At 37.1% G+C, this 10893-nt stretch overlaps 1 protein-coding gene across 1 annotated transcript; it reads left to right on the top strand.

The window, feature by feature from the left end:
• Positions 1–2099: 2099 nt before the first annotated feature.
• Positions 2100–10893, top strand: LOC139137645 (uncharacterized). Its single transcript, XM_070705845.1, has 2 exons — positions 2100–2290; positions 9645–10893. Exons 1-2 carry the CDS (start codon positions 2198–2200, stop codon positions 10299–10301), a joined length of 750 nt encoding a protein of 249 aa, XP_070561946.1. The 5' UTR covers positions 2100–2197; the 3' UTR covers positions 10302–10893.

Genomic DNA, 10893 nt, shown 5'->3' with positions numbered 1-10893 from the left:
GGACAAAATACGTCATCATTTCTGTAACTTTCTGATCATGATTTTGGAGTAACTTTATTTGTAATTCTGAATAATTTTCCACATGATGTATTCACCATTTCTTTGTAATCTTCCGATTTTCTCCTCCATTTCTTGTCCAATCAATTTCCACATTACGTATTCGTTGTCTGCAATGAATTTTTCACTGTACGTTTTTGTAAATAGCGATTGCGATGTTATGATTGCCGGAAGAAGAAATATCTCAAGACTTTTAAACACCATCCATGCTTAGTTTGGCATCAATTGTTAGCACTGTTATCGATGTATTACATGTAAGTAAAGCCCAGCTGTTACGACTCAACTGTTTTCCCGAAGGTAAGATATTAAGGTAGAAGACACCTCGGGGACAGATATTCAGGCATTCAAACTTTACCAATTCTATTCTGATATACCACTTGTAGGGGTTTATTTTAAAGCTGTTGGTGAAAGAAAGCTTTCACCATCTTAATTTTTTTCGAAAATCAAAAATTTTATTTTTCTCCATAGAGTTAGCACAGGGATGGCGGCCATTTTGAATTTCAAACATCTGTAAATCTTGAGTAATTTGTTTCCCTAGTACCAAAATTTGCTAGGTGACCCCCGATTTTTATTGTTGATTTTGAAAGAGAATGGTCGAAAGATTCATGGAGGAAAGTTTCACTTTGGAGGCGCATATCACTTTAAGAGAAAAATTATTTCCACTTCAGCAACCCAATCCCCCACCCCCACCCACGGCGACAAATTAAACGACCATGCCTGCCAAATTTCTAAATGCCTATTTCGGCAGCTCGTGATTTTGAAATAACAAATTTGTTCACTGCGATCATTGTTGTTAACCTAAACTTCATGTATTTCCAGTCATCATTACCATGGAGACAGGTTATTCTCATTTGAGGGGGGGGGGGGTAATCACTCCGATAATGCCAATAATTTTGCATATATTCTAAATCGTCATTACTAAGGAGATGGGTCATTCTCATTTAGGGGGTAATAACTTTGATAATGTGAATACTTTTGTAGCACATTTTCATGGCAAAATGACTTTGTTGAATACGGTGGCAGTACAACATCTGTCAGCTGTGGAGAATGTCTTTGGTTTGGACATGATAAAACTTTAAAGAGGTAGTTATCCTTGACGGCGCGTACTGTTGACATTATACTTCGACTCGGATACGGGACGACTTCTCTCCCTGTTTTCACGAACCTACCATTATTCCTTTGAAATATCTTGAACGAATCGACGACAGAAATTTGCTCATATCATATTATACTTCAGAAATAAAATTGTTCACGTCCATATTCTATACAGTATTGTTGAGGTTGTTCGAAACATTAAAGTAAGTAATTCGCGAAATTGTCGAGGAAAAGTATTGGTAAACGTTGCCAGATTTCTTTACAAAATCGTAAAGGATTTTCTCTTGTTAATGTGAGCGGCTCGATGTTAAAACGCGTCGACGGGCAAGCTGCCGAAGTAAAGGCCTTTTGTGGATGCTGGAACGTAGCATTTCATACATTGCCGTTCGCGGCGTAAAAGAAGCGCACGGCTGAATGGATCATCGGAACTCTGTTGCCAGCAGTGAACACGACTTATTGCTATTACTCTTTTACGCCTTTGTGCCACATATGCCACCGATGAACAAACGCCTAATGGTGTAATTTTTTTCCGATATGAACTCTGAATTGCCGTTTTTGGTTCAAACGTTGGTTGGTTCTACAGTGACAGGTAAGGAAATCAAGGAAACTCCCACACAGAAATCAACCTCGTTCAACTTCGCCACGACTCAACGCTTTGGACAGAGAAAACAAGTATAGGTGTGTTTGTTCGTCATATTTTTTATGCGCGTGGGCGATCGTCAAAATCATTGGCATATCTAACTCACAACTTGCCATAACGGACTATTTTAAAAGAGCGGAGCTACGCCTTATCACCGAAAATCAATCACAATTACAACTTTCGCTTGGGCAAGTAATTCACTCGGTATCATTGCGCGGATGCACACAATCATCTCCGTTCAAATTTGCATGTTTTAATAAACATGATTATTATGATGACTATGATGATGGAGATGATGATGATGATTATGATGGTGATTGTAGCGTCCCCCGCATACGGAAAGGGAGCATTTTAATAGCAGAATTCAATCCGAGTAAGCAACACTTTCCAGGTTGCTGTTACAACATGACGCTTTCTCATACCTTCTCAGGTCTAGTTCTAATTGTCTGGATACTGGCTCTTACCGACACAATCCGATGTACATCGAGCTTGCAACAGGTGAGACATAGTTACATTTTTCTTCTTATCTTTCTACCCTACCTCCGTAACATCGAAAATCTTAACTGGTCACTTTCCATTTTATCCGTAGTTTCATACTTTTCTCATCATAGTGCGTTAAAAATAGCCACGGTAGAAATTCGCTCGTATCACACATGATAACAAGAGGCGCGGTAGTCGAAAACAAGCGTTGTATTCTCTCGACTTCTGAGCTCCAAAAACACTCCATGACAGTTTTCAGCCCATCTCTTTGACATGGGGAGTGCGTCCTGGCAAAGGTCTTTACGGCAGAGACAATTTTGTGATACGAAGATAAAAATAACCTTTGAAGGTTCTGCGTCCGGTAAATCAACGACACCTGTCGGCGACAACGCTAACGACAGGACGCTTCAGCATTGCAAGAATTTGTTATCGACTTTACAAGTGACATTGTCAAGTAATCGTTATTTCTATGTTTTCGAAATTAGAGAATATATCACACGGATAACTTTCAGGTCGCTGAAACCAGCGATTCAATTGAATAAAATGTGATACATACACCTCACTTGTCCCAGTTCTATCCATTGTTCCCAACGCAACAGCAAGTCGCTGCGGAAATTAAAATTGTATAACAGCCTCAACGCGCCACTTGCCATGCGTGAATGTGCTGTCATAATACCGACTTTTAAAGCTCTACAATGAATAAGGATGTTGGCTAGAAACGAATCAGGGATTGTAAGCGCCATCTTCAGGATTATGCGACCATCTAGTCATGAATAGGAACGTGTTACAAGTAATGCAAAAACCGGCAATTCGGGAAATACACTGCAATAGTTGAGTTTGTGCATTTTTGTATCTTTTGTAAATCTTAGCCTGATAGAAAATTTGATGTTCATCGAGATATTACCTCTCGAAACGAAACGCCTATCGTCAGATATCATTCATTTACAAACACATTCGAATAAGTATCGAGAATATTTATGGCGCATTCAAAACTATAAATATTCCTGTCTCTTCTCTTTCGAGAATCAGTTTCTCCACTGCAAAGAAATGCATGATCAATCTTTCCATGTATTCAATCTTTTCATACAGAATATATATAACATGTTCTGTCTGAGGATTGTCGGACGCATGAAGCATCGAACACTGTACATTCCCACGAGGACATCAGTACATCTGTATATATATATATATATATATATATATATATATATATATATATATATATATATATATATATATATATATATATATATATATATATATCACTTACATAATTACATACATACGTAAGCACCTACCTACCTACCTACCTGCCTACCTACCTTCATAACATAGATAGATCGATCGATACATAGATACATAGATACATACATGCATGTATGCATACATACATACATACATACATACATACATACATACATACATACATACATACATACATACATACATACATACATACATACATACATACATACATACATACATACATACATACATACATACATACATACATACATACATACATACATACAATTGACAGCCAAAGGCAGACAAAACAGAGAGATACCGTATGAGCTGTTGACAAAATATTTATGCTTTCAATGCTGGCTCGTTGACGATCAGTCAACAAAGGTTTATATGCCCTCGTGCAAATCTTGGGTATAGTCTGACATATCCAATGGCGATTACACTCGTAAGAACGGAGGGGGCGTTTCTGTCCTAGGCAATTATGGATACCCTTTTATCTTTTATTTACAAAGAGATTCAATCACTTAAGGAAGGCCAACTTAAAATGACCATCGCGCCCTGTTGGCCTTTCGCCTTTGTGTGCCACTGTTCAGGAAGTGATTTCTTTTCAATATTGAAATAATGAATGGAGCGACGTGGACCATACTCTGATACTTTTTTCAATGCTTTCTTGACTGTATATATGCTTTTCTAATCGTTTAAGCCCAAATCTCAAGTTGGTTTCCGAACTATGTCAGCTTAAAAGCAAATAGTTCTAGACAACTGAGAAGGTCAATATGTCGGCAAAACACCCATGAACAATTAATTCTTGTCTTTATACAAATTGGAGCGGTCATTCTGACTTCCTAACGCCTACGAAGTGATTCTTCAGGGGTCAAAAAAACTATACTGCATTAAAGTAGTGTGTCCTTTGAAAGTGAAAGACTTAAAAGGTTTGCTCAAACTTTCCTGAAGGACTCTTTCCACCATTCTTTTTCAAAATCAAGAATAAAAATGGGGGGTCGCAGTGCAACCCAATATTTACTAATATTTGAAATTCAAAATGGCCGCCATCCCTGTGTTAACTCTATGACGCAAAAGTGAAATTTTCGATTCTCGAAAAACTAAGGAGGTGAGATATTTTCTTATACCAAGAGCTTTAAAATGAGTCCCCACAAGTGGTAGATTAGAAAAGAATTGTAAAAGTTTGAGAGTCCGAATATCTGTCCCCGGCCAGAGGCGCGTTCTACATTAAAATGTACTATATATAAATTTTGATGACTCGTTTTTCTTTTAAAGCCCGTATGAAAAAACTTTATTGCCGCCAACTTAAGGATACCGGATACCACTCTCTGAAGTTTCCTCATTTTTGAATTATAAATCCATGCATGTATTGCTCTAGGTCAGAGATACTGTGATGTCATCAGAAAGCACAGGATTAAGGTAGAACGTACCTCGGGGACAGACATTCGGACTCTCAAACTTTTACAATTCTCTTCTGATGTACCACATGTGGGGTTCATTTTAAAGCTCTTGGTGAAAGAAAACCTTTCAACGGCTTAGTTTCGAAAATTTTTATTTTTCTCCATTGAGTTTAACAGGGATGGCGGCCATTTTTAATTTCTAATATCAGTAAATCTTGGGTAATTTGTTACTCTAGTATTAAAATTTGCACGGTGACCCCCTATTTTTATTCTTGATTTTGAAACAGAATGATTGAAAGATCCCTTGAGGAAAGTTAGAGCAAAAGTTTAAGTCTTTCACTTTCGAGGTACATACTACCTTAACATTTCTAGGCTAATCATCTACCATGATTACAATGTAAAAGATAAAATAACCGTCTTACAATAGTTTTAATGAGATCAACACGTTCTGTAAAAGACTCAACAGTGAACGATCATGTGATTATGAAGCACAGAAATAAAAAAACTTGTAAAACTCAGAAACAACATTAAGAGAAACTTGTCATGGAATTTTAATAAGTTTATCGCATTGTCTTTATTAAACGTGTGTAATTTGTATTCAATTAATCAGTCCACATGTGTATACAGCAAAAAACAGGATGGTTGAACAGTCTCATATACATTACGTTTACTTTTTGTAAGTCCCACACAAGTTCAATAGATAACATTGTAGATAAAAGAGCCGACTCATTTGAGTGAAATACCAATCATGTAACACTCCACTCCACTGTATATCCTGTGTGTCTTATAAAAACAGATTGGCATCAGTAGGTATACATCGTATTATGGTTTGTTTAGCCAGAGTGCTGTCCTAATTAACTTCAGTCTCTACTATCAACTCAACAAGTAATTTATCAATTCCCTTGTGTGTTCTATCCAGACACTCAAATGAGTCGGCTCTTCTTATCTACAATGTTATCTACAAAACTTGTATGCTACGTACAAAAAAGTAAACGTAATGTATATGAGACTGTCCAACCATCCTGTTTTTGCTGTAGAAAAAACATCAGGTATTTTAGGTTTGTGATATTAGGCTTTCACGCACTAATGCAATCGTCAAATGGAAAAGACCTATACGTTTAAGTCTGTATATACAGGTTTTTAAATTGTCGACTTTGAAGTTAGAAGACGGGTACCGCGAAAAACAGTCGTGTACGATGACGTCAAACAGTATATATATATATATTATATATATATATATATATATATATATATATATATATATATATATATATATATATATATATATACATGGAGATGCAACTGCAAGGAGCTAGATAAGTTAGATAAGGTCAGAAAATGCATTTAATATAAATTCAATATAACTGTTCGAGGACGAGAGAGCTGGCCGACTAAAGGTGTCATTTATTAAGACATGTTACAGATGGTTGTAATAATAAAATGTGGTACATCGATCTCACTGACAATGCGTTCAAAACACTCTAGGCATTAATCAAAGAACAGACATCTATTTAATAGCCTTAACGATGCACAAATAGTCTAGTCGTACAAATGCCCATGCCAAGACGTCTATCAATCAAAATGTGTTACGTATGGCTCACAGACACCACGTTGAGAACAGAATGTTCTTATCATGTGCTTTCATTCAAGAAGAAAGTGTTAGGTGATAGAAAAGAGTAATCTAAATTCGACTGGATTTCAAATCCAACGACAAATTGTCGAGCAAATCACGGTGGATTCTATTCAGAACAATCAGCTACCAAGGCTTATCTTAGAACAGTAAGCTTAATCGTTATTAAACAGAGCCATTACTTACAATCTGGCCAATCAACACTGCTAATTGAATCAATTAGTAAGTTTAAGGGTTAAATTCAATAATCGATTGATAATTCATCCATCCGGAGATTGTGAGTGCGTGAAACTGTAGTAATAGACATTCTGGTGCGTTTTGTTGTGTTCTGCGACACTGTATCGAGCACGGTAATCCTCTGGAAAAACTCACATACGTTTGACATCTATCTATCTATCTATCTATCCATCCATCCATCTATCTATCTATCTATCTATCTATCTATCTATCTATCTATCTATCTATCTATCTATCTATCTATCTATCTATCTATCTATCTATCTATCTATCTATCTATCTATCTATCTATCTGTCTGTCTGTCTGTCTGTCTGTCTGTCTGTCTGTCTGTCTGTCTATCTGTCTATCTATCTATCTATCTATCTGTCTGTCTGTCTGTCTGTCTGTCTGTCTGTCTGTCTGTCTGTCTATCTATCTATCTATCTATCTGTCTGTCTGTCTGTCTGTCTGTCTGTCTTTCTGTATGTATGCGTTTCTGTCTATCTATCTATCTATCTATCTATCTATCTATCTATCTATCTATCTATCTATCTATCTATCTATCTATCTATCTATCTGTCTGTCTGTCTGTCTGTCTGTCTGTCTGTCTGTCTGTCTGTCTGTCTGTCTGTCTGTCTGTCTTTCTGTATGTATGCGTTTCTGTCTATCTATCTATCTATCTATCTATCTATCTATCTATCTATCTATCTATCTATCTATCTATCTATCTATCTATCTATCTATCTATCTATCTATCTATCTATCTAGAGATATCTACATGTCTATATAAAACGATAAATTGAGATTGAATCAAATATATCAGGAACCCTGATACTGGAATTTCATGCATAGACAATTTTCAGATTATTTCTATATTTCTATTGCAGATCGTGTGAATGCATAAACCCGAGTCAGGTTACAGAAATATACCGATGATGTTCTCATTTTTATCTCATATTGCTCTGCGATATATACTCTCAATTTTACAGTACTTTTCTAGTCTACCACTGCTGGGGGCTCATTTAAAATTTCTTCGAGAAAGAACAATGTTCAACGTCTTATTTTTGCGAAAATCGAAATTTATTTTTTCTACTTAGTAAACACAGGGATGGCAGCCATTGTGGATTACAAATATTCAGCAAATGTTTAGTAATTGTTCTCTTCACTACCAAACTTTGCATACTGACCCCATCTTTTTATTCTTGATTTGGTAATATAACTGTTGAAAGCTTCATTGAGGAAGTTTAAGCAAAAGTTTAAGTATTTCACTTTCGGGGCATATACTATCTCAACAGTCAAACTGAGTTCGGACAATCACATTGCTGGTGTAACTAAATCTGGTCTTCGGTCCACGTTTTACAGAAACCATAAGGTCGGGCGATATGTCAGCCTGTAAAAGAAGACTGTGAAAATGATCTTTCAGCCCTCGTGGATTTCTCACAGATACTGCATAATTATGTTTTGTCTAAGTAGACTGCGAAAGTAACCTTCCAGCTGCCATGGGTTTCTTGCTTTAAGATATTCTACAGAAATATGTCTTCACGACCTGTTAGTGCCGCAGGTGCGTCGTAGTCAGGCCCATCCTGTTTCTCCTTTGTTGGAGAAAACTGTATGAATATCAAAACATGGGGTTCCGAAGATAGGTTTCCATATAAGTTTTTATGGTATCGCTCCCGTAAAAAGATATGCATCTTGTGTCAGTGACATTTAGTCCCACTTTACAGCGACTCCAGTTACATGTACACAACAAATAAGGGTTGCATGTTCCTTTGAATGACGTACAACTTAGAGGAAGTCATTTTAGCGATGGTTTTTTTCTGTTGTGTGAACCGGATGAACGAACAATAAGGTTCTTTTATCTGCCATAAAGACTGATGATAACCTTACGCTTCCAATATATCATAAATCCCTTATATTGACCACGCTGTCACCCTGATAAAAATAATGAGGATGTTTTACAATTGGATAAGAGTCTCCATGGCTATTGCGAAATCACTCTTTTCAGCTATGAAAAGGACGAAAAAATAAAGGCAACGTAAAATATTAAACAAAACACAACGTTGATTTCCTTGTCACTAAATTGCGATCCACAACGTATTGAACTTTTGTCATCATACAGAGAATGTGATTTTCAAGATTGACACATAGACGAAGAATGACGAATACTTCGTTTGAATATAACTTCTTTACTTTCTTCCAATTTAAGTTTTGCATCGACAACTTTCATAGAGCACTTCAATTCTATGTGACGAAATATGTATGTTATATATCTATCTGTACATATACAAACATATATATATGCATGTACTATATGTATACATACATATGTACATACATAGACATATGTGTGTGTTTGCTCGGTGTGTGTCTGTGTTATTATGTGTTTGGCCTAAAACGGTTTATTGCTGGTCTTGGTTTCTTTCGAAAAGGAGGCGAATTACCCTTCCCTCCCATCCCCTCCTTCTCTTTCAACTCCAGCCAGTCAATCTGTCTTTAGATATATAGTTTGCAGTTACTTTCCGTGTGTTGTATTGAACCCTGGTCATTTGAATGCTAGGGAAGAGGTAGTTTGCATATAGCTAACCATCACGTGACTTAATTACTCTAATTGTTTCAATCTCTGCTCTACAGAAATCGGAAGAATTGGTTGACACGAAGGCTTTCAGCAAGCGCTGACTAGAAACAACTCTTTTTTAACCCTAACCCGACATATGAAAGAAAGTCACTACAAGCTCACAAGGGGAAAAATTAATTCCGAGATATTTAATAGAGTATTCACTCCACCTTATAAGGGTTCAAATATGTTTCTATGGCAACAAAAACTGATTGTAATGTTTGTAGTGTTAACATAATCTATTGTTTACACATTTTCAGGAGGAAACTGACAACACAGATCAAAACTTTCAGCAGAAATCTTCCACGAAGGGCGTACTATGCTTGTTCATCCAACGAGGCCAAGAGCCAAAGCTCTGTTCGGAAACACCGAGTTTTCTTCGACATCTGTCGCTTTCCTCGAGCGGCGGAACGGTAGCTGAGCCCGAGGGAGTACAAAGTGATGAAAGCGATTCAAAGAAAGGAACTGATGACAAGGAAGAGCACGAAACTGTTGAAATTGAAAAAATACCGTCTGAATCGGGATCGGTTATCGACTTTTACAAGCGGGCCATGTATCAGAAAATTGGCGTCGACCCGTCGATCGCGGCCAATGGAAAATTCTTGCCGTCGATCACGTACTCGAACATCAACAACGGCCGGCTAGTGCCCGTTGATGGAGGCGACGTCGTCGAAGATCAAACTATCGGCGCTTCTCTCCTGCGCTGGCTGAATGAAAAGACGGCAGCCAGGACCTACGGCAAGCTGTCGTCGAACATCGCCCAGAAACGAATGGCTTCGTCCCTGCGCAATCGCAGCAATCCGACATCATCATCTTCAGCTGGAAGGCGTATCTTTATCGGGTTTCCAATGTTTGATAATGTGCTCTACCGAAATGGCAGAGCCAGAAGCAAGCAAGCTGTAAGCAAGCAAGGGTAGTAGAAACAAACGCAGGTGGATAACCGTTTTTGTCGTGATGAATAGGTGAATGAATCCTCTTAGGCCGAATCATACGAACACACCCATGCCATATCAACGCTTTATCAATGGATATGGTGGCCTTGTCTATTTTGTAAAATTAGTTTATTTTATTCCGTGATTGTAGAAAAGTTTGAGTCTTTCAAGAAGTTTGAATAACAATTTTTCTATTTAGTAGTTTTATCTTATTCTTGACGAAACATACGTCATGAAATTAGAACATCAGTTTTGTCTTTTTCATTTGAATTAAATGCGATCACTTCTTTTGAAATACGATCTATCAAGCAGACATTAACTCTTGGGTAAGGATTAATTTACTATGACACTGATTCTTGAATGTCTACACGCCGGAAAATATGTACATGAAAAGGACACACTGCAACATTGCTGATATATCGCGAGCTCTACTTTTCAAATTACCCATGAACCAAATAAATACGGTTCGCCATCGTTCTTCTACCACGTGATGTATTGCTTATTTATCATGTAATAAGAATTCGTCTGAAATCATGTATTATATTTAACCAAAAAATACACACATTACTCTTCACAA

The sequence above is a fragment of the Ptychodera flava genome, chromosome 7, assembly GCF_041260155.1.
Source record: "Ptychodera flava strain L36383 chromosome 7, AS_Pfla_20210202, whole genome shotgun sequence".
Classification (NCBI taxonomy): Eukaryota; Metazoa; Hemichordata; class Enteropneusta; family Ptychoderidae; genus Ptychodera; species Ptychodera flava.
The sequence above is the reverse complement of the archived record's forward strand: the minus strand, read 5'-3'. Positions and strand labels throughout refer to the sequence as shown.